This window comes from Eleginops maclovinus, chromosome 10 (genome assembly GCF_036324505.1).
Source record: "Eleginops maclovinus isolate JMC-PN-2008 ecotype Puerto Natales chromosome 10, JC_Emac_rtc_rv5, whole genome shotgun sequence".
Lineage (NCBI taxonomy): Eukaryota > Metazoa > Chordata > Actinopteri > Perciformes > Eleginopidae > Eleginops > Eleginops maclovinus.
The window spans coordinates 10265712-10289258 of NC_086358.1; the positions used below are offsets into that span (position 1 = coordinate 10265712).

The 23547-nt window shown below is 39.3% G+C and overlaps 2 protein-coding genes across 2 annotated transcripts; one reads left to right on the forward strand and one right to left on the reverse strand.

Annotated features, from left to right (window-relative positions):
* Nucleotides 1–1319: 1319 nt before the first annotated feature.
* On the reverse strand, nucleotides 1320–9003 carry LOC134870565 (annexin A4-like). The gene is made up of 15 exons (XM_063892791.1): nucleotides 8913–9003; nucleotides 6438–6930; nucleotides 6120–6157; nucleotides 5789–5932; nucleotides 5585–5672; nucleotides 5372–5466; nucleotides 5124–5237; nucleotides 4800–4890; nucleotides 4405–4484; nucleotides 4235–4291; nucleotides 4037–4130; nucleotides 3796–3891; nucleotides 2974–3032; nucleotides 2732–2854; nucleotides 1320–2633 (listed from the first exon to the last, which is right to left on the reverse strand). Exons 2-15 carry the CDS (start codon nucleotides 6919–6921, stop codon nucleotides 2574–2576), a joined length of 1623 nt encoding a protein of 540 aa, XP_063748861.1. The 5' UTR covers nucleotides 6922–6930; nucleotides 8913–9003; the 3' UTR covers nucleotides 1320–2573.
* Nucleotides 9004–11396: 2393 nt separating this feature from the next.
* On the forward strand, nucleotides 11397–23336 carry LOC134870566 (zinc finger CCHC domain-containing protein 24-like). Its single transcript, XM_063892792.1, has 4 exons — nucleotides 11397–12119; nucleotides 13063–13263; nucleotides 21008–21172; nucleotides 22247–23336. Exons 1-4 carry the CDS (start codon nucleotides 11907–11909, stop codon nucleotides 22358–22360), a joined length of 693 nt encoding a protein of 230 aa, XP_063748862.1. The 5' UTR covers nucleotides 11397–11906; the 3' UTR covers nucleotides 22361–23336.
* Nucleotides 23337–23547: the final 211 nt, after the last annotated feature.

Below are 23547 nucleotides of genomic sequence, written 5' to 3' on the forward strand. Positions count from 1 at the left end.
GACGTCTGTAAAAAAAAAAAAAAACTACAAATCAACAATTTAGTCAAGGCTTACTTAAACTGATTGTCTATGAGACAGTATTAACATTAGAGGCCAGTGATGGGGATGTGCATTAAGGTAAAATGTGGACTAATCTTAATAAAATTGTATTTTTTTAATTCAGATTTTGGTTGATTCTATCCGTCAAACTGTTGTCAAGATACTTCATTTAGGTATTACTTTATGTTCATTCTTGTTAGGAGTTTTCTATAAATGTACCATGTAAAACAAGAATTTAGTTTTTCCATATCATTTGGTACCCAATAATTAAAATAACATACGTCATAATTCATTTTTATTTCACTGTTCAAGTCACCCAAAAAGTCCTACCAAAATCCTATATATTGTCATTTAGAGTAAGAGAAAGCTCCAGGGGTGTGATGGGAAGTGTGAGGGCTAATTCAAAGGCTGACCTTCAGAGCTCTCATGTACCGCCAACATCAATGACGCAGACAGACGCTGTCGATTGACACAACCCCCATATGCACATCTGAGATCTCCAATAAGACATATGCATGCTTCTCCCACATGCATGTGTATCCAAGTGTGATCGAGTCCCAGAAAGGGTGCATGAAGTCCACATGTAAATAATTAAAGCACTTTTTCTAAAAAATCAGGACCAGGAAAGTGTTCTGTTTTGTCTCTAAAAGTGAGAGCCAAATGGGAGGCCCCACTTATTTCCTCTTGACCTATATATTTCAAGAGGTATCACGGCACAGTCTCGGCAAAAGAAAATACAAAAAACACCAACATCAAATATTAATCCCTCTTTGTTCCTTGCATGGCGGGGGCTTTTCATTTTGAGTATGTGTAGCTAAATGAGAAAGGTGTAGAAGAAGTGAGGCTTGGTGAGGTCATTTGTCTCCCCAGGACAACTCCTCTGAGGCTGCACTTTGAGGCAAGCAAGCAAACCAGAAAGAAGACTTTAGGACATCCGTGTCTCCAATATGGACTCTATTTATAGCCGTGAGAAAAGCTCTCTGTGCCATATCACTTGTGCTGCAAAGCAAACCTGGGCATGTTCTCCCCCTCTCAGATTAAACAGCAAGGCACACGCACAGAGACTTCACTTATGTAAGCCACGCACCTTTTACAAAACGTGCAGCTTGTGATGCTCTGAGGATGGGGGGCTCAATGGTGCAGACCAAGGTGGTTAAAATGAGGCTGTCTTTGAAATGCAAATGTCTCATTGTACACTAGCTCAGAGCAAACAAAATCAGTCAATGTTTGATACAAAACACATGATCCCATTTCACAAAAACAATCCAGATATGCCAAAATTGTATTATGCTTTTTTTTAATGAAATGAAAATTGGCTGTTTTAAGTCTCAGTAGTCTGGGACTCAGATGTTTCAGAACTTCAAAATCATCCATTCAATTTATTCCATCAACATGTTACAGCGATTATTGCAGAGGAACAGATATTCAGTTCAAAGCCAAACTAAAATAATTACGTTTTATGTGAATCAAGAGCCCTCTACTGGTAGTAAAACATACAAACCTGTAAAGCACACTTACTTTACAAAAAAGTGCAAAACATTGACCATTGAGTAATGTAAGTATGGCATTTCTGCAGTCGTGCAAGGATGATTCTAGATTGTTTTTTAAAGATTAACCACCGTTAAACATCAACAAACTCTGAAGTTTATACAGTGCCCCTGACAAAAGGCACAGCATAATCTGTCTTTAGCTTTGGCTTTTAAGCATTCAGGAAAAAGGCAACCTTGTCTGTAAATGTTCAACAATGCTTGGAAAGGTTTACGTTTACAGAAGAGTAAAGCTGATATAGAAGATATAAAGTCAAAAGCTAAATTGCATAGACTTGCAAGCAGCAGTATAGAGAAAAAAGAACATTGCAGAGTGTTATTTCCTACATATAAAAATAAGCCAGAATTGAATTGTGGCCAGTTGAACAAGCATTACATGATTATATCTAGTCTCTGTGAGATTCAGTCATACATATTTAGCAAAATCTTGTACAATAGTCTCTGACAACCTGGTATATATTAACTTGTACACATTGGAAATGCTTGGCGTGAGGTAACTTTTACCTTAGTTACAAAGAATCAATGCATGTATAAAGTAATGTCTTAAATATTTCTTATGTACTTTGTATATTAAATAAACCAGAAGTTTGCCTCGTTCTGTATGTTTAGTTTTTCCGAAAATATATTTTTTCTTTCTCTAATAATTGAAGTCAAGCTGTTGATTGGACAATTTAAATACAATACTATAGTTAATTTCTAGTGTGTGATTTTCAGGCACCCAGTTTTATTCAGGAGTGTATCTTCAACCCCGAAATTTCAAAGCTATCTACGGTGTCTTTAGGAAAAAAAATTCATATATTTATATATATGTTTACTATTTTGCAATCATATACTTCCATACAGTAGAAAAAAAATCTATTATGCCACTGAAGAGAATACAAAACTAATATTGATTGACTGCATGCATCAGAGATGATATAAGGTCCTATAACATTGTTTCAGTGTGGACATTTATTCTGTCCTCATGAAGGCTTATTTTCCTTTCCTTTAGTCAGTGCCTCCGCACAGCTTCAGTAGCAGTTTCTGGTAATCGCCGGAGGTATCACCCTGAGAAACGAAACAAACGAAGTAGATGTAAAGTAAATGATCAGACAAGAAAAGGTGTTGCTGTGTTTTGTTAAAATAAGTTCGTTTGTGGGACTTACTGAGATGTGAGTGTACAGGGATTTCCCATAAGTCCTCACATACTCCTGTCTGATGTCCAACATATCAATCTCAGAGCGAGACACCATGATGCGGATGAGGGTTGTGTCCTTGGTCCCTGCTCCCTGTTAACACATCACGGTGTGACACTTTCATTTACTGCAGCAGCGGAATATTACCAACAACAGTTTCACTGCAAGAGGCGGTTGGTTTGTGATTATTAGAATAAAAAAAACAGGCATACCTGCATGGCCTTGTGAAGCCTTTCTGCAAAGTAGGCAGGGGTGTTCCTGATGCATTTCACTAGGAAAAGGGACAAGATGTAAACATATAAGTGATGGACACATCTGGAAAAGATGATCCACTATTTTTTTTTAAGGGGAATAAATCAAATACAAATACAAATCCTAACTACACTAGAATGAGCGAGGATGCTGTATTGTAATTTATGTGGTTTAGGTCATTGCCTCTGCCAACAGGTTTTGTTCTCAGCGTTATTTTTAATTTTAGCATATATCATTATAGCACAACGGACAATTGTTTTGCACATTGTTTATGTGCTAAACAATTTTGTGCAGTTCTTCATCTAATCCACACAATATTTAACACATAATATACTTGGACAAAGCTTAAAATTCATCTGAAGATATTCTTTGCTTGATTCCTGTAATCGGGTGCCAAAAATTGTAGGTGTTGCCTAAATGAAATAACTATGGTTGCACAGGAATCAATATGCTAAACTCAAATGGCTGTAATCTTACAGTTATCAATCTGACCCTGTGCACTGTACAAACACCCCTGAATGATTGTCTATGAAAGCCTGTTTTCTGATGCAGCAATCAACATTTCTATTTTCAGAGAGTTTGCTTTTGATCAATCATCAAGTATTAATAAGGTATTTAGGTCAAACAGGAGTCTGTTCGCACCAGCAAGTTATTTTTAGTCCTTCCAGGAAAGCCCTTTTAAAGAATCATCTTGACGAATGCCTTCAAGATAAACTTCCAACAGGTTTGGAAAGTGACTTCAGTTTGGTAGGGTGTTTGAAAAAGAGACTTAAAGAACGTACCCACGGCCACCATGCCAGACTCCACATTGCCAGACATTTCCCTGCAGACGCTCTTCTCAATGTCTCTCCCACACATCTGCTGGTACTCATGGAAGACTAATAAAAACGAGAATCACAGGCGTGAAAGTTTGTTATAATATTTAAAAACATATGTAAAAAGGGTGTTTAAAAATGTGTGGCTATGGAACTGGAAAAACATCAGTCTTATGGTGACGTCAAATAAAGACAGTGAATGACTTACCTGCTCTAAGGTGAGGCTTGCTGCGAGCGCACAGGATGGCATTAAACTGAGACTCATCAGTTCCAACTTTATTTTCCCCTGCAGCATACAGTTTCTGTTCACAACACAGACACACATAAATAAAAAAAAGGAACATGACCAGGCTTGCTAATTACGCTCTTCATTGTTAAAAACCACAAACCAAATCAAAACCAGTACCTGAGCATCCTGTTTGGCCAAGGCGACGTCAACAGTCTCTCTCTCGTCACGATTGCCCTAGTTAGAGTATGAGTGTTAAAATGTGGAATACATTGATAGTATCAACACAAGTTTCAAATCTGTTTTGAGAGAGCTTATAATGAATGAAGTGTAAAACGTGCAGCCGCTACCTGACAGAGAGACACCAGGAGTCTGCGGAAATGACCGGAGGTGTCGCTACTGATGGCGTCCTCCAGTTTCTTCCCATACTCTGGAAGGAAGGTGTGGTTTTTTAGGGAAATACATTCATTTGCATAATATTTGCATTTCAGTTAGACATAATTTTCTACAAAATCCCTTTTGTCATTTACAAATAATAGGGTAGTTGCACAGCCTAAAATAGAAAAAACATTTACTTGACAATTTATATTATTAAGGTCCTGTGTTTTTATTGAATAAAGATGAGATGAAGTATTTATATAAGAAATGTATATGATAGATGTATATATAGGGTGGGTTAAAGACAATGTCATTCAAAAATATGTATTTTTCATTAAAACAAATTTAATCAAGAATATAAACTCACCAGCTTTGTAGATTTGGTTGATTTCATGAATATCTGCATTGGTGCGTGATGAAAGGATCTCAATCAGACAAGCTTCATCAGTTCCCGCGCCCTGTAAACATATAGAAAAGCCTCAGTTAGACATGAAAACACACACCTGCTTTAGAGAGTGTGAACATTCAGTGGTCATCAGCCATGCCTCAGGTTTCGACTTCTCTGATCTTCACTTGCAGTCAGAAGTATCTTTTTGCTTACATTCTCCTATAACATTATGAGTCACAAATGTGGTTTGCACAACACAAACAAAATGGAGGATCTGCTGAGAAAATAACTCGAGTTTCCAACCTGTATTGCCTCCCTGAGTTCAGATGCATCAAAGTGTGCAGATTTCTTCATCATAGCGATAACCAGTTTCTCAAAGTTTCCAGTGAGCTCAGACTTCAGATCGTGGAAAAGATCCTAAGAAAAAAATATCCCATAAGAGCAGGGTTCGAATTAGACAGAGTTACAGTCCAGGGTCAATGAGAAGAAGCAGATTTAAGTGATTCATTTCACTAAATAAAATAAAAAATCTTAACTATTAGAAAACGTACCTTCCCATAAGTTGTTTTATAGCCTGCTACCATCGGAACCCTCTGCTTGTTGGTACGACTTCCCAGAAGTTCAATGATGGCCTTTTCATCAGTGCCTGTTTAAAACATTAACCAGGATCAATTCATGTTTGTGTATCAAACAGGGAAAATAACCGTGTTGGTTTTAGCATATTAAACATAATAAACACAATAAAGTAAACACAATTTACTTACCGAAACCCTTCATAGCTTTCCGGAGAACCTCAACATCCCTCAGTGGATCAGCCCCTGGAAAGTCTTTTAAAGAACCCCTGTATCCTTTCTATATATAAATGTAAAACATTTAAAAAAACATATAAACACTGCACAGTAGCTGCCTGTATGTGCATTGGAACATAGTTTTAGACAAGTCCTACGGTGACAACAAAGGCATCTTACAGAAATGGCAGGTGCGTGAGGTTGGGACGGAGCTCCACTTCCATATCCAGGCATTGAGGGGTTAGTTGCAGGGGCTCCTGGGTAATTTGGCATGGGCTGGCCCGGAGCCGGGCCCCCTGGATATCCCTGCTGAGCCCCTCCCGGCTGCAAACAGAGGACAACTGTTTGTGTTAAGTGTTAGGTGCATGGTTACAAACTCTATATAGAGCAAATAGGGTTTAAGTAGGAGATAAGGTGATTTAAGCAAACAGGAGATTTAGCTGAAGTCAGTCCATATGTCAGTAGTAATAAAGCCCTGCAGGGGTAAGGAGTGAGATAGGAATGTATATACCGCTCCATGGCCGCCTGGTGCTGCACCCCAGCCTCCACCTTCAAGGAAAATATTGAGATAACAATCAAAACCGATTTACTTAAAGAACAATTCTGACTACGTATAATAATAGGGGTGTTGCACTTTGGATTTTTTCAAAAACAGATAGATCGCATTATTGTTTTGTTGACTGAAAGCGTTCTTGAATTGTTTTGGCCATGGTAATCATAAAGAGAAAATCCAATATCATAAAGGCCATACATATAGACACATATTTATGTGAGGGGGAAAATACTGCATGTAAGTTCTCAACATTCAAAAAATATCTTGGAGCCTCACCTGCTGGAGGCATGGAAGGATAGCCTCCTGCTCCAGGCTGTGGTTGGTAGCCTCCTGCTCCAGGCTGTGGTTGGTAGCCTCCTGCTCCAGGCTGTGGTTGGTAGCCTCCTGCTCCAGGCTGTGGTTGGTAGCCTCCTGCTCCAGGCTGTTGTTGGTAACCTCCTGCCTGGGGAGGGAAGCCTCCAGCTGGGGCAGGGTAGCCCCCGGCCTGGGGAGGGTAGCCCCCTGCTGCTGGAGGGTATCCGCCTGCTGCTGGAGGGTAACCGCCTGCTGCTGGAGGGTAACCGCCAGCCTGAGGTGGGTATCCTCCTGCCTGTGGGGGGTAGCCACCTGCTGCGGGAGGGTAGCCGCCCGCTGCTGGGGGGTAACCTCCCGCTGCTGGAGGGTAACCGCCTGCTTGGGGTGGATATGCCCCTGGTTGAGGCGGGTAGCCCCCTGATTGTGGTGGGTATCCACCGGACTGAGGATATCCTGGGTAACTCATCTTCAGAACCTGAAGGTGACAAACTCATTGTACATCACTGTTGAAGTGTTGTATCAACTAGCTACTGTATGTGGCTCTTTTGACCGCAGCCCCTTTTAAAAAGTAACACAGGGTTTTTGGGGGGATTTCTGGAGAAATGTCAGTTTAAATGTTATACTAGGGGTATGGTGCCCCCTAAAATGGCCTTCCTTCAGAGCTTGCCCTTTTCAATTGCCTGGTAGGTATTGGGTGGAGCACGATAATTGAGTGTCAAAAGTTGACAACTACAGAATGTGTTCAGCAATCCAAACAGGCGGAAAAACAAATATGTAATTAACAGTTGTCTAAAAAACAGTCATCTGCTATTCATACCAGGTTTTCAAACAGTGCTCTAAAAATGATTAACTGATACCCAACTCCTCACTCATAAAATGTTTTACCTTCCACCTACACTCTGATAAGTATATGAGCTGCAAAACCAGGCAGGATGTCCCTTTTCATTCCTGCAGATACATCTTGACAGCTGTGTGACCACATCCCCGTCATGATTACAGAACTCAACACTTACATATGGCTAAATCCTTAACATGTAAGTGACACCAAAACAGAGTTAGTTTCCTTACATTTTTCAAAAAACACTAACGGGAACACTGTATGATGAAAAGTTGTAATGGGAAAACACAACTGTTTAGGTGCCGTTGTACCCCATAACTAAGTGAGATATTAATTAAAGATAAAAATGTATGTCGGGTGAAATTACAGTAAACTAACATACTGTAAATACACTTGGTTAACATGCACACAAGAAACCAGATTTGGAGAAAAACAGTGCAGGGAGACCTGTGCAGGGTCATCCCAGTAGTTCTCATTACAATGTAAATATCCTTGAATGTTACAAAGTCAACATTTGCATTTGTCTATAAACAAGACATTTTGAGAGATAAACAAGCATAATACATGTAGGTGACGTAGTGTTGGTTAAACTTTAGATTACATTTTTCTGCATTAAAAGATACATCATATCGTTTTTTTGGCGGACATAATCCTACTGTGTAAGGAGTGACTTCATGAAGGGCGTTTTTTTTTTGTTGACACTCCCTTTCCAACCCTCTCCTTTGGACCCTTGATGTCACTGGTGAGGCTTTTAAATGCTATCGTAATTTTCAGAATTTCCACAACATCACACATTTACCACCCCAAGGGTGGGAAATCTATGGTATGAGTGACGTATAAGTTATGATATGAATGACATAAGAATCCTTTTGGAACATAAGGATTACTAATACTAATACTAAACATAATTTAAAAAGTACGACTTTGATCGTTTATTTATATTGCTTTAAATGTTATACATTTTTGGTTTGGATAGCGAACTAGTTGCCATTAGATTGCTGCTTTTGTTTACACTTATTACACTAGATGACCAATAGGCCTCTGTTAAAACACCAGTGTGTGCATCGTGTTTCTTCCGTATTTTTACGAGGAGCACTGCAAAGCAACATTACCGCAATGTAATCAAAGGCCTGCATTTACTTAACTCGCAAACTAGCTGCAAAACGCTCAAATGTAATAAAGTAAAAGGAAAACGTAATGATATGTAACTTAATATGGAACATTGTGCTAACATCGTCATTGATGTCGAAGAGTATCCTGCGGTCCGTTAGCGAGACAAGATACTCTTAAGACAAAGTCTGGCATTTAGCATGGTTTTCTTTACACATCCATGGTGCAAACACATACTACGTTAGAGCTACTGTATAACATATCCGTTTGCCAAGTTAAGACTTGTAATATGAACAAACGTTGTTTGGTGGTGTTGAGCAATATTACACACTACACCGACTGTGATGGTTTAGTGAGGCGAGGCTAATTTCCTACATTCCACAGTAATCCAACATACGCATGTAACACTATCCAAGTAATGTTGTACTTCGTTGCCGCCAGAAAACGTAGTGTAGTACACACATTTAGCGGTTGTTAAGAGTCAATGACAAAGATTTTGGAGTACTTACTTATCGGCAATGGATTTCAGATTGAGGAAGAGACGAGCAGCGGAGAGAGTAGAGTCCCGGAGGTGGGTGGGTCCTCAGCATTGTTTCCGTCCTGCAGTTATAACCTCTGTTATTATCCACAGCTTGCTGTTGAGTCAGCGGCCATGGGCCTAATTTGCCATTTTCACCACAGAGGACATTGGATTATATGACAAAACGAAGAATGTATTTGTTCCTATGGAAACATCATGTGGATAATTTCGTTTACTTTAACACGAATATTATGTAAAACTTGATTCTTCCATGTTGCACGTGATAATACAAATAACTTTGTATTTCCTGCAAGAAAAACAACAGCTTTGATTTATATTAGGCTACTTAGACTTTTCGTTTAAATATTTGATCTTTTGGTCTTTGAAACGCCTAAAAACTTGAATGACAAAAAATACCTAGATTTATTTTTGAATAAACCTTGTCCTGAGTACATAACATTTTCTCAAATGTGTAATGAGCTAAAATGGAGTTTTGGATTGTGTAACAAAAAACAGACACTAGATGGCAGCAGTCTACTTGTCAAGTCGTACATTGCAGTTTGCACCATTCATCCTTTTGTCCCTGTAGTCCAGGGGTGGCCAACCAGTCAGAGACGAAGAGACAATTATTTGACTGTGTTACTGCAAAGAGCCACATCATACACACATCGTGGATGTATGTCCGCCCACTTCTCTCTTGCCCTTTCTCTTTTGCTCTCACCCTTTCTGTGTGCTCCAGGGGCATAGCTAGTTTTGAAGTTTGAGTGGGGTGGACTTCACATCCTCTAGGAGGGTCCGGGGGCATGCTTCCCCGGGCAGATTTTTAAAAACACTTTAAAGTGAATTGCATGCTTCTGGTGCACTTTGAGAGCAAAATTAAGAGGCTACACAATAGAACTGTGTGGTCTTGGTAAGGGGAGGGGGCACAACTCTCAACACTAATGTGAGACATAAAATATATATATATACATTTTTCTTTTCAATTTCAAAATGTTCATTTGGGTGGGATTTATTTTTTTTAGGTGGGCTGAAGTTCACCTAAAATAGTATAGCTACGCCACTAATGTGCTCCCTCACTCTATTCCTCTGTGCCCCTCTCTATCTCTCACACATAGAAAATGAAAATCTAAAAATGTACAATAATTGACACACACACTCAAAGACACACACTCCAATAGAGACACACTCTGTCACACAGACAGACACACATACCTCTGCTCAGCCAGACTTCTTGTAAATGTCACACACCATGATATTGACAGAAAGTATTAAGACTAGAGGCCAGTTATTTTCAGCCATTACGATTGTGTGCACTGCCTCACACACACTCTCACTTAATCATGTGAAAACTATTTTTTTAATTACTATGCATGCTGGTTTTTTGAACTAAGTTGGCATTCATTGCGTTGAACACTCCTTTACAAATCTGGCTTACAATATTTAAATATTTGTATTTAAAACAAACCCATGACTAAGGTTGGTTCAAATACTGCTTCATGACAGTTATTTAAAAATAAATGAAGTGCATTTTATTTAATTATCCTCTCATGATAACTATCTCAACTTTTACCTATCCCTAAGACTGGCAGAAGCTCTGCTGACAGAGATGCACTTTCTCTCTTATTTATTTCGTTATCGCGATTCAGCAACTCAGGAGTCCTTTTGTGTTGGTGGCCAGCTTTCCATGAACAGGCCCTCTCACACACATCTACAACTGCAAAGTGTTACCGTTTTGATTTGACAACTTTGTATTGAGTTATTACGGTTTTATCTGAGTTTTATTTTTCGCCGTTCAGAAGCAGATCTCTCTCTTCCCTGTCACATCGCGAGTGCAGTAGAACCCGCCTCCTGTACTGCAGGATCTGCATTCTGATTGGCTAAAGCACTTCCGTGTCGAAAACTCTGTGTAACGATTGGCCTGGAACTTGTGTGTCGTTAACCCTTTTTGAACGTGGATACATATGCGCAAAAAAACACACAATTAAAATTCCATATGTACCGAGGAGCCGCATGAGACTGGGCAAAGAGCAGCATGCGGCTCGAGATCCGCGGGTTGGCCACCCCTGCTGTAGTCAAAACACAAGTTTACCTTAAAATAAAAACCCTGAAAGTCAGTGTAACTTATTAACCTGTGTTTTTTATCCATATACCGTATGGTTTTATATTTAGCCTATCTGAGCACCATGACTGACATGATTGAAATAACTTTAACCAATTTAAAATATTATGTGCATGCCCTGTCTAATAGTTTTTTAAAATTGTTTTTGTCTCTATATTCACGTTTGCTGTAACAATGTAAATGTCCCCTCTGTGGGAAGAATAAAGGTATTCTGATTCTGATGAACTGAGGAATTTTCTTGTAATCCTGTGTATGGTGAATCTTAACTTGACTCGCATAACCAACACAAAGTCTTTCATTTTACAATATGTAGATGATTATTAGTTGTAAACAGTAAAGAAAGATGTGTCAAGAAAATACATTCGTTAAAAAGGGACAAAAACCATTACAAAGATGTATAATACTTAATCCAGTAAACTGGTCTAATTTAAATATCACATTTCCCCCTTCAATTATAACGCTTAGTTTTTTTTAAACAAATCTTATTTCTAAACTGCTGTATAATGATCGTCCCTCTCAGAAACAGGCTATACGGTATTGTGCATGAATATGTAAAAAAGTTTTGCAGAAAGATACAAACTCTTGTTGGACCTCCTTTCCGCTGTGACCCAGCCCACAGTTCTGGCTGCTGCGCTGCCTGACGCTTCCCACTGACATTTACGCTTTTGCGCTTCATGCTTCCACTGCGCTCTCCCCTGTGACAATTGTCCGGTTACTGGGGTCCTTCAGGGCTCCCCAGGTGAACACAAGGATCACACCTCTTTAAACCGGAGCAAGGGGGATGACTGAGAGAAGTTGTGTGATCCAGAAAATCCGGCGGTTCTGACGGCACTGTTCCAAGAGGCGCAGTCCTCCAAAAACAAAATGATGTCTGCTATAGACTCCGGTGCCCCTGTGTACCAACCTGCACAGCTGCTCAACTGGGTCTACATGTCTTTGCAAGACACTCAGAACAGCACTTTTGATGCGTTCAAAGCCGAATCGGACACTTTTCCTCAGGACATGAACATCTCCAAGCGCACCACAGCTGACCTGAGCGCCAACTATCTCAACAACTTCTTCCAGCTGAGGAGTGAGGTAGAATTCATGTCATGTCATATATCGTGCTAATGATCAACTCTTTGCAGTGTACATAATTCATGCTCTGTTGAAACATCCATCTATTCATTCATCATTTTCTTTTTGCTGCATGTCAAAAACCTCTCTCCTACACACATTTTTCACTCCAGGTTATTTTTGTTGCCCATACAGTAAACCTCACCTGCATGCCTCCATTGGGTAGCACTGTGGTGAGTGGGTAGTACATGAATATGTGTTTTGTACCCTGGTATAGTGCCTGCGTGTGTTCAGACTGTTCTGGTGTCAGTGTGCAGCTGGAGGGGGAATGGCAGGTTGAGAAAGACCTCTCACAAGCTTTTTAAAATGTTACAGCTCACCCTGGTCGGCCTCTGCTTACTCAGACTCTGGGGGGCCTGGTGCTGCTTAATTTAATATTAACACATTTAGCAAAAGCGGGAAAGTAGAGATGAGGAGGTTTTGATTAAAATATTGGCATAAGAAGTCATAATTTGCTGTATAACTTTAAAAAACAATTTAAAGTATTTTTACTCCACACTTGCCACATACATGTAGAGGTTTCATGCACAGCACTGTAATGTACATCTGATCACAATTCCCTTTCTGTGATGCCAAAAAGCTAGTGTCTGCAGGCTGTTCTACATGCTTACCCCTGCGGTGCCATAGCACCCGTCTCCTCCAGAGACACAATGATGCTGATTGTGCTGTGCCAAAAGAACAAGTCAAAAGAACGCATGACAAAGACATTTTGTTCTGACAAGGAAATGGACACTGTTGGCCCAGAGTGTAGATGCAGTAAAGGCAGCACATCTGCAGAATTGAAATAAGTTGGCTACTGTGAGAGGCGCAAACAGGAAAATCAATCAGTGTGATGGACTGACATGCTGCATGAAATGCTCTTTCATTGTAGGGTCACCACAATGATCTTCTTTTTCTCTGGCAGGCCTTGAACAACAATTTCTACAAGAGCTCCTCGCCCTACGAGTCCCTCAACAATATCGTGGACGGCCTGAGCTCTCTGGCGGACCATTTCTCAGACCTCTCCCTGTCCCCGGAGACACGTAAACCCAGCAAAAGGCCGCCGCCTAACTACCTGTGCCACCTTTGCTTCAACAAAGGCCACTACATCAAAGATTGCCCTCAGGTGAGCCAGTCAGTGCTGCTGTATATCAGTCAGCTGCAGAAACTGCAGTTTTTAGCTGTTTATCGAATGCATCAACATGTTTCAAACAATATACAGTATGATGTTTTGTCTGGTGAGGTGAAGATCATGACATCAGTCAAATCTACCATCTTCCTCTTTTAAAACGTTTTTAGTAGTATTACAACTATAAATTCCAAGTAAGAAAATTATGTTTCTGTATTATTTTTTCAGTGTGAAATACATTCCTCCTCACATATTTGATGTACCACCGCAAGGTTGGTAATGAGCAGCAGATGCCAGATTGGATCTAGGAGCCAGCCTTAATGAAAGATGATAGGTTTCTTTGTGGAACTAGGCACGACCTCTCCGCCAAACACGAGAGAAATATTACCACTGCTTTATGTGCAGCTGCGGTTCCCCATTGATCATGTTCAGAGGGAAATGCCTGACATTTGTTATGTGTAATGGGAATAATCACATGAGTGATGCACAGGATGCAACCAAGAAGCGGAGTGAAAAAGTAGAAATTAAGTTAGTTGAAAAGCCAAGCTGTACAACTTTTCAAGGGGTGCAAACTTCACAATAGGGGGGTAACATCTAACTTAAATATAATGCATGGTTCATCCAAGAGATTAACAAATAGCTTTACAATTTTAAATATCTTTCAATATCATTTAATTGCAGCAGGTAGTGTGTTGAATTTCATATGAAAACTTGAAAAAGGGGATAAAAACTAGCCTGGCTCTATCCTAAGCTAAGTTACCCGGCTTCTGACACCAGCTCACCAACATATATTCTGTACAGGTTTGAGTGGTACCAATCGTCTCATCGTGCAGCAATGGAATAAGAGTATTTCCAAAGAGATTCCTTTAACTTAACACAAAGGAGAAATGTGGCAAGAATATGTCTATCTCCTCAAATCTGTCCTGTCACAGCCACATTTTGATCACTTTCTACCCTGGCCAAGCCTCTGAGAGCTTGTCACTTCTTTTGCGATCGGTGCAGTTCAGCAGTGAACATAGAAAGCGGAGGAATGTGAGGAATGTGGAGAAAATTATTTGCAGTGAGCTTATAGCTCTCTACATTTTTATATCAGTTCACACCTGCAGAAAGTGTGTTACTGCTGGTCCAGTGGTTTCAGAAATATGTTCAAAGAAAAAGTTTGAGACCAACCAGTTTCAATAAAGTTTGTTTTACTATACAAATGACAGTTATTGCTGTGTATATATCAGTCATTAGGGCCTCTTTGAGCGATAACCGGACCAGAAGGAAAACCATATACATCCTGGAACGGTATGTTTCTTTCACATTAAGGATAAAGATGCATACATCAATTGCAAAATCACTTGTTCAAGGGCTGTTTTGTAAAGAGTAGTAAAAAACATCTTATTAGCAACAGTGAGTTTCTATGGCCTGTATGTCGCTTCTATAGCCGACTGGTTTGCAATGGAGCTGCTGTGGATAGGAATCAAAGAATGTCACGGCTCAGTAAGATGAGAGAAGAAGCACACAGGAAGTGGGTGTGAGGGTCCTTTAACAGCCTCACTCTGGGTGGAATGGGGCCCATGTCCACTCACCAGGTCTGCTTCTTTGATAAAGAAACATATGGTACCTCAGTGGAACCCTTAGGTGAGGAAAAATAATGAAAAGTGCCAGTTGAGGTGGAGTCCATACATTTGAGTTATTGAAAAATATTAGCTATGCTATCCCTGCTGTGCTCTGCATGTAAGTAGCAAACATCCTGTTGACAGCAGAGTGAAGCATTAGGTTACGCTTTTTAACAGAGGGTTAAGACGTCAAAGGATTACTCCGAGATATTTACGATTCCTTTTTGCAGCCACGCCCCTTAAAAGTGCAAAATCTGGAAACCATTTCTGCTGCCTGGCTTCAGAAAGATGATGTCAGATTTGATCATGTGTTACTAATATTTCAGAACCGTAGAGCTGATTACTGAGTCGTTGTCATGACAAAAGGCCTCTTCAGTTCTGTTAAAGCTGTAACTAATGAACAAACTTCATTTTTTTGGCTGGCTGGAATCTGAGGCATTTTTAGCTTCAAGTGAAATATACTCTGATGGTACACTTTTGATGTCTTACTATGTGTTTGTGTAGGGCTGCAAATATATTTGATTGTCGCCGCGATGTCAACTCGTGGAAGACTCAGTAGTATTGCACTGGATTTTTTTTGTTACTTGAAAGAGAGTAAAAATGCATTAAGAATAAATTAATGGTGTTGTCTCTGTTGAGTGCATTGTTCTTCAAAACATGTTCATTAAGTTGTATTTTAGCAGTGCACTTAAAGCAGCAGAACTAAGTAAACTTTAATATTGCTGTATCTATCCTTACTAGCCTGATATTGTTATTGCAATATTTAAGAAAAGTAAACATTTTTTACTCATATTGTGCTGTGCTAATGTTGGGGTACAAAACAATCTATTTATTTTCATCTTGCCATTGACTCCATCTGAGAATCATCCTTCCTCTGTACCCACTTGATTGCAAGACTTTTTCCTTGTTAAACCAAGTGACCAAATGTGTTGCAAGTTTAACACCTTTTACCCGTTAACCCAGGGTCACAACATTTTAATGACCCCCTGCCAATTAAGTAGCTGAACCCAGTTACTGTAAAGAGAATACACTAGTCACAGTGTGCTGACAGTACATGGGTGTATGGTGGGAAGAGCCTGGGCAAAATAAGGAGAGCATTGTTTCTGCAGAGGCGCTGTGGAACCAAAGGTCAGGAAGTCAGGCTGCATTGTTCGCTCAGCTCTGCTCGGCTGCAGTCATCTCCGTCCCTGTCTCTCTCTGTGCAGAGGAGCGTCTGCCTGACACACGTTTAAAGGGCCAGCTATCAACTGCCCAGAAACGTCTGCATCCAGAACGAGTTTTTGTAACAACAGTGAGCAGCACAGGAAGTGGGTGTATGTCTTTACGGTTTAATCAGGTCTGAATGGAAAGAAAAAGGCTGCTTTGATAATTACTTTGGAAAGAGGAACATTTGTTAGTTGCAAGGCATTTAAAAGGATTTATTTATATTTGGCAGATATTTTTAGTTTAATTACTTAAGTGTATCCCATGATTCAGTATCCTCACATTAACTCTTATTGCGTTCCGTGTACTTAAAAGATACACTCTTTGCCGTGCTAAGTTGGCAACTGGCAACAGTTTGTTATTTAGTTTAGGATATGTAAAAAATATAAACCTTCTTATCTTACTATTAAAAAGCATATTTTTCAAAATGTTAAACCTTTCCTTGTAGAATAAATATGCTGCAGTATTCACATCCCTGAGAATTATTTATGCTTATCAGACATGCAGGAAAAAACTACACCAGTTTGCATATGGTCATCTTGCACCACAACACGGAATACATGTTAATCTTGTAGTATTATTTGCATTATTATAGCTCAAATATGGAAATTAATATTCTTACCGAAAGCCAGATAAAAATATTAATACCATTCTCATATCAGTGAATTTGAACAGACAAAAATGGTTAGTTTAGCATAGAGACTGAAAACGAGGGGAAACGGTTAGCGTGTCTCTGTTTAAAGGCACCAGGACCTCTGAATCTTTCAATTTATCAAACTATACCTTGTTTGTTCAGTCCATACTAAAAGATCAGAACTTTTATTTTGTTAATATGTTTGTTAAAATACTATTTTTGGTATCACAACAATGTATACTTCAGGTGGAGCGATACAGTTCAACGCAGGATGTGTAACCGGTGAATCTCAAGCAACACTGATTACTTTGTTGCTTTGTTCTTTTTGTTTTCACTGCTGATAAACGTATTATCTCTCCTCGGTAGGCTGTCTGTTGCTTTTGGCCGGGTCCTCTGCTGGGGAGGATGAGCAAGATAGACGAATCCCTGGTATGTGGGGTAGATAGATAGACTCCCTCTGATAAACAGTGTCTGTCATCTAGCTATAAGAAACATATAGGAAAAGAATGCGGCAGAGCTCAGCTTTAAAGTGGTTGCATTTTTTTTTTTAAAGATAAATCACTTTTTTCATCCTGGGGGGTTGGGTCAATTTGGATTACAGGGTGGAAGGAAAGGGAAATGGGGGTGAAATGTAAAGTTTTCCTCTGTGCCTCTCAATTTACTAATAACGACTACTTCCTACTACTTTCCTTGTTACCAGTCAACATTGAATTCATTATTGCGGTTCAAAGTACAAAAAGTAGTTGGCAAAACAAATGCACCTGGATCATTTAGTAGTCTTATAACAGTCTTCATCAATGGTAAGAGTTTGGAGAATTATATGCTCTAAATGTTCTTTTGCACACATTCCTTAACATGCCAATAACATCAAACTGACCTGAGGATTATATTTGTCACAAGACTTTTTTATATCTTTTGCTCTCAGTTGTTTTTTTGAACTGAATTTAGGTATACTTTGCTGTTGCATTTCTTGCTCCCTTGCCAGCACACCTGCCCCTGTCACTTAAGCCTTGTGAAATATAACACCAGTTTACAGCTGTGTAAGTTGTACACTTACCCACAGCCCAAGCCAGTCTCACGGCATTTCGTGTTATAGTCACAAAATGCAATCTATTGATTTGTGTTCACCAACACGAGGAAATGTCGTGAGACTGGGTTGCACAGCCAGGACCAATGCTCAGTCAGACTCTGGAAAGAGCAGAATTCATATTGGTCCATATTCCTCCTTGTATGAAAGCAGCACTGTGTGCGTGAAATAGATGCTGAGAATACAAAGAATAACTGTGAATGAATGTGTGAGGAAATTATTCTCCTAGTTTGAGGACTCAGCATGCTCTTAACAATGGAACTGATGTAAGATTGAAAATCTGGAGAGCTATGTAAGGAAATAGAAAACCAATCATTTGCTGTCTGGCCTCCAATTGTTTTTATCTAATCATATGTATTAGTGAGGGGGAAGGTGAAGCCATTCAGTAATTCAGATGTGCAAGATTTGCAAAAAGACTTTATGGAATATAGCTCCATAAATAAATTAGGATAATCAAAGTGTATGTCAAATATATACTTCAGATAAAACATTTGTTTCAAACATTACTTTACAATGGAATCTGTCAAATCACAGACTGCTTCCTGAGTCTCTTATACTGAAAAATATCCATACTACTTTATGTCTCCTTTAGCTACTTTTTAAATCAACAGATGCTCAAAAAAAAATTAAAATTACAACCACAGTTGGATGTAGTACCACAACTATTATTCAAAGTGATGTCTTGAAAAAGCATGCCAACCAACACCCAGAGATATATATTTTATGGTGATATAAAACAGTAAAAGGCAGTAAATTGTTGGCCTTTCTGCCTCATAAATACCCAGCAAGTCATTGACTATTGTTACTAATTAATAGACCAACATTTTCCCCTATCTTTGGATGCAGTAATAATTGTTTTTCATACAAAGAAATTTAGACTTTCTGAGACTCAAAATTGGAAGGTCATTAATTGGTTCCTTTAAACCCTACTGGAGATGATTAACTTCAAAAGATAATGAAACTTAAGTTAACACAGGAGTCTTTAAACCTCAGGAAAGTTGTTGCTGTGGACTTCAGTCCGGGCAGTAATGTGTTGTTTTGCTTTGGTAACAGCTGGGTTTCTCCCTGATGCAGTGGGGGTCTGCTACAAATTAAACCCAGCGAGTGAGAGAGAGCACTGCGGTTTGTTAGTGTGGAGTAATTGACCACATGGTATCCAATAGGCTTGGTGTTGCTGTGTTCTCCAGGATGAGTGTCTCATGGGGCTATGGAAGTGGGGGAGAGAGTGATCGAGGTAGAGAGAAAAGAGGAAGAGGAAGAGGAGGAGGGGGGGGGGTTAAGGATTTGGAGTAGTCCATTGTTTATCCTGATGGTTTCCAGATGATGGCAGAGGGAGGCAGCCAACCTCCTGGGCCTCTATCACCAGGCTGCAATGATCTGCGCCAAGCTTATCTGCTGCAGCCCCAAAATCTGGCTTTACATCGCTCTGCACACTCTGGGGCCGATATAAGAACATCTATTAAATGGATTTACATACATTTTGTTAGACATTCCCTAAACCTTTCAAATACTTGCAATACTAGTGTATGCTATATTCAGGTGAGCCCAAGCTACTCTTTGTGTTTAGTGCTAATAAGCAAATTTAGCATGCTAGCCCGCTAAACAAAGAGTGTGAACATAACTGCTACATATTAGCACGTTATCATTGCCACTGTAAGAATGTTAACTACTGATGTTAGCATTTAAATCAGAACACCAGTGTGCCTCAGTAGGCTACTTCGCAGAGTTGCTAGCATAGCTGTTAACTTATAGACTAGCTTAAATGTATTTTCCTTTCCTTTTCCTTTTTCAGGGAAACAGTCTTGTGTAATTAATTTTTTTTAAGCTAGCCATCCTATAGTTCAGAAGGCTTGATGATGGATTTGTTCCTTTTTTTGCATTAAATCAAATGTTCCTGCTTTCCATCTATGCTTTCCATAAGAGCACGCAGTCAATGTCAGGTCACAAGTGTGATTTTCATTTGTCGGTTGCCAGTGTCACATCTTTGATGGGACCGGTGGAAACTCCGGACTGTGCCATGCCCTTTGCTGACCTGTGGACTCCAGGCTTTAGGTAGAGTTTGTTTTGCTTGTTCTGCAGAATGAAAGCTGTTTCCTCCCTCAGGAAGATGATGCTCTGTAGGCGCTTGGGAAAGAGACTGGCCATCAAAAGTGACCTCCCACAGTGCCTCATGGTGGCTAAATGAAGCAAACACAGGCCTCAGAATGCTTCACAGTGGCCTTCACAGTTAGAGACCTATTTTCTCAAACACACGTAGCCCTGGAAATGAATAAAATGATCTGTGAGAAGTTTTGAACCTGACATATGTTCCTGCTGTGAAATCAAAACAAAGGTTTGACATTTAGCTCCTCTGGTGCTGTGGATTCATTCTTAATTTTGACTTGGCCTACTTTTCGGGCAAAGTGTTTTTAATTTAAACCAGTCTTGTCAAGATTATTTTCTTGTGATGGGTTTAGGATTTTGTCATGTTATACAAGTGCAGAGTTCATCTGGGTTTTATTTCCTCCCTGCTAAGATCTTTGTGTCCTGATTGGTGGGTCCTAGCCAGCTGAGAGGGATGACTGAGAGCCTGAGGTATTTGTCCTATAGCAGAAAGGCCTCTCCTATTGGTCCCCCAACAGGCTGGGGCCTCCTTTATGGTCCCCTGGGAACACAGCTGGATGGAGCAAGTTCATTTGTAATGGGAAATATGAGACTTCTCTTTTCTTTCCAACAAATAGATTATACTTAAACATTACAATATAACCCCACTTCCAAGAAAAAGTAAACTTTTACTGTTTTTCATGGGGTCTTCTAGGTTTCTATACTGCCTTTTGTAAAGTTTAGATAAGATAAGAAAAGTTCCTTAGTAGTGCTCACTCTTCCAGAGCCGTATTATTAAGCATCAAAGCAAATTAGTTTTTTAACTTATATTGACAGAGACGATAAATAATCGTCTCATTCCTGAGAAAAAAAACCTCCACTCTCTTGACCACCAACAGGGCTGCTATCACTTCCCGTTCTAATCACGCAGAGCTTTGAATTGGCTGCTGTCCAAAGAAACCAAATAGGTCAGCAAGTCTCCTCCAGTTAAAGGTGGTGAGATGTAAATGCCAAAATGTTTGCAAAGCTGTTGAAATGTCTCGTTTTAAGCGTTTCAAGAGGACGCTTCAAGTGGGTTGCACACAAGGTCAGTAATGTGAGAACTGTTGTCTGCTCTGTGTTTCTGTTCAGGCTCGACCCAAAGGGGAGGGCCTGACCCCGTATCAAGGAAAGAAGAGGTGTTTTGGGGAATATAAATGCCCTAAATGCAAGAGGAAGTGGATGAGCGGAAACTCCTGGGCCAACATGGGACAAGAATGTATCAAGTGCCACATCAACGTTTACCCTCATAAGCAGGTAACAGTATATCCTACAGACTGAAGGAAGGCTGCTATAGGCCCCACAGTAACAAGGGGGGCCCGGAGATGAAGTGGAACACACTCATAACGTTTTGAACGAGCCTTTCTCACTATTCTGAGTTGAGTCCTCACAGGAAGGCTGCTTCACTGCACTCACCATGGCAGAAAACCAATTTGTGCTGTGACTGCATATTGTTACACCATATTTCCTTGTAGTTTGACCCTTGAGGCCAAGAGCTGCTTTATGTTTCTCAACTCCCCAGAGTAACTAGTGTACAAATCCTTTGAAACTGTAGAACAGGCATACTGTTGCAGAAAAAATTAGTTTTAGAAATAGTTTTACTTCTATTGTTTGATTTTTATCACTATCTAATGCAATTTAGAAACATACAAAAGGATCGCTATTAAACGTTCACATTATAGCAAGATAAGTAGAACAAGAAGAGTTTCAATACACTTTTTTCCCCTCTGGCATGACCTCAATACACCAAAGAGTTTAACCAAAAGGTTCAGTTTAATGTTGTTTGCTGTATTAATTTACAAAGTTTGATGTAAAATACATGAGCCAAACGCCATGTGTCAATTCATAAAGGCATGGCCTGAAATATTTTATAAACAGTAAACTTTGTAACTCCTAGTCAAACTTAAAGGTCAAAAGCAGATATCAGCCTTGAGTAAAAACACTCTTAAAAACATCTTGGATATAAAGGTGATTTTTCTTTAAAAAATCATTACCATTATTAACAAACCATCATTATTGTCCATAACCCTAATACAAAAAAACAAACAGAATGAACAAAAACATTGTGATCAAAATGATATGAATAAACAAAAGTTTCCCAAAAAAAGATAGAAATTGGTGTGCCTGTAATTATAATCTTAGCTAAGTATTATGTTTGAAACCCCCCAGCAAAAGTACATTTAAAAAAGTATTAATTACTCATTTAGGTTTTAAATGCTATGATTTCTGTGATGATGATATAAATGCTATGATTTGTGAGTAATTGCACAAAGTAGAATGTTACTTTTACAAATCTGTGTGTGGGAGTAACTATTTGTTTGTTTTTTCCAGCGACCTCTGGAGAAACCAGACGGGTTAGATGTATCGGACCAGAGCAAGGAGCACCCTCAACACCTGTGTGAAAAATGCAAAGTCCTCGGCTACTACTGCCGCCGCGTGCAATAATACACTCGCTTTACGCACACAACTTTTTAAGAAAAAGGGACAGTCATATTTTAATTGCTAAAATGACATGATAATAATAAGTGTTAATGTGCTGTTAAGCATCTAACGGTTTATGTTATTAATTATCCTCTATGACACTGTGACTCTCAATATAAGAGGCTCATTTTTTTACTTTGTCTCTCTGTGGAGACAATTACTTAGCATTTGCTGGGTCGTTCCAACTTACTCGGTTCCTATCATGTGAATATTCATTTTAAAGTCTTAACTATGAATCTTACCAACTGTGAATTAGGAAACTTTAGCTCTGTGTCTCGTCACTCATGTCCAACGTGTGGGAAAAAAGGTGCAGTTTCAAGATTAAGAAGATTCTCTTTTACATGTTTGTATATTCCAGAGATAACTTAAATGAAATTACGTTTTCTGTATAAATATGCAACACGTCTTTACTAAGAAGGAAATGCAGTATTAGTATGTATCTGCATTATTATTATCTGTATTATCAGTACTGGAGGGTACATACTTTTTGAATATATTTTTAAGCCATTACTGTTTGCTGATTATTACACTTTGTGAAGGAATATATATTAGCCAACTAACAACTATTCTTTATTAGTATGTGCCTGTATTTCTGAAGACACCTTTTAGGGAGTTTGTGATTTCATATATTACAACAATGCAATAGAGAAAATATGCTTCCTTATAAAAATAGAATGAATTACAGCAGTTGTATTTCGGCACCCAGTGCTTAGACTCTACAAAGTGCTGTTTTATAGGTCAGAGGTCACAATGTCTCATATGTAACTTGAGACGAAGAAAAAATGTGAACATACCAAAGATCGTGAAGGATTTAGTGGGAGGTTTCATGAGATTTAGAGGCTTTTGTATTAAAGAAATGATAAGTGAATATGGAGCAGTAATCTGTAACTGTTAAGATTTGTGTAACACCGTTCTGTGTGCCTTAATTCGACCCATGAGATTGATCTTGTAAAATGTTTTTGTATTAAAATGTATTTAAACAAGTTCCTGGAATCTAGAGCAATTTTTTTTCTGTCTCTCGTAACGTTTTGAGCATATAAAATTGTTTTTAATATACCCATGTGTCCGTGTGGATTTAGGGTGGGGAGGTTTTGGGGAGGATATCATGGGAACGCCCACACGGGGCTGTATAGGATAAAATCTGAACATTG

Excerpts from the sequence above, each read along its gene's own strand:
- LOC134870565 (XM_063892791.1), bottom strand. The coding sequence starts at position 6,921 with ATGAGTTACCCAGGATATCCTCAGTCCGGTGGATACCCACCACAATCA. Across the intron at positions 4,292-4,404 it reads TCCTGGTGTCTCTCTGTCAG|GGCAATCGTGACGAGAGAGA; the intron begins GTAGCGGCTGCA and ends TACTCTAACTAG. Across the intron at positions 4,131-4,234 it reads TGGCCAAACAGGATGCTCAG|AAACTGTATGCTGCAGGGGA; the intron begins GTACTGGTTTTG and ends TGTTGTGAACAG.
- LOC134870566 (XM_063892792.1), top strand. The coding sequence starts at position 11,907 with ATGATGTCTGCTATAGACTCCGGTGCCCCTGTGTACCAACCTGCACAG. Across the intron at positions 13,264-21,007 it reads ACATCAAAGATTGCCCTCAG|GCTCGACCCAAAGGGGAGGG; the intron begins GTGAGCCAGTCA and ends GTTTCTGTTCAG. Across the intron at positions 21,173-22,246 it reads ACGTTTACCCTCATAAGCAG|CGACCTCTGGAGAAACCAGA; the intron begins GTAACAGTATAT and ends TGTTTTTTCCAG.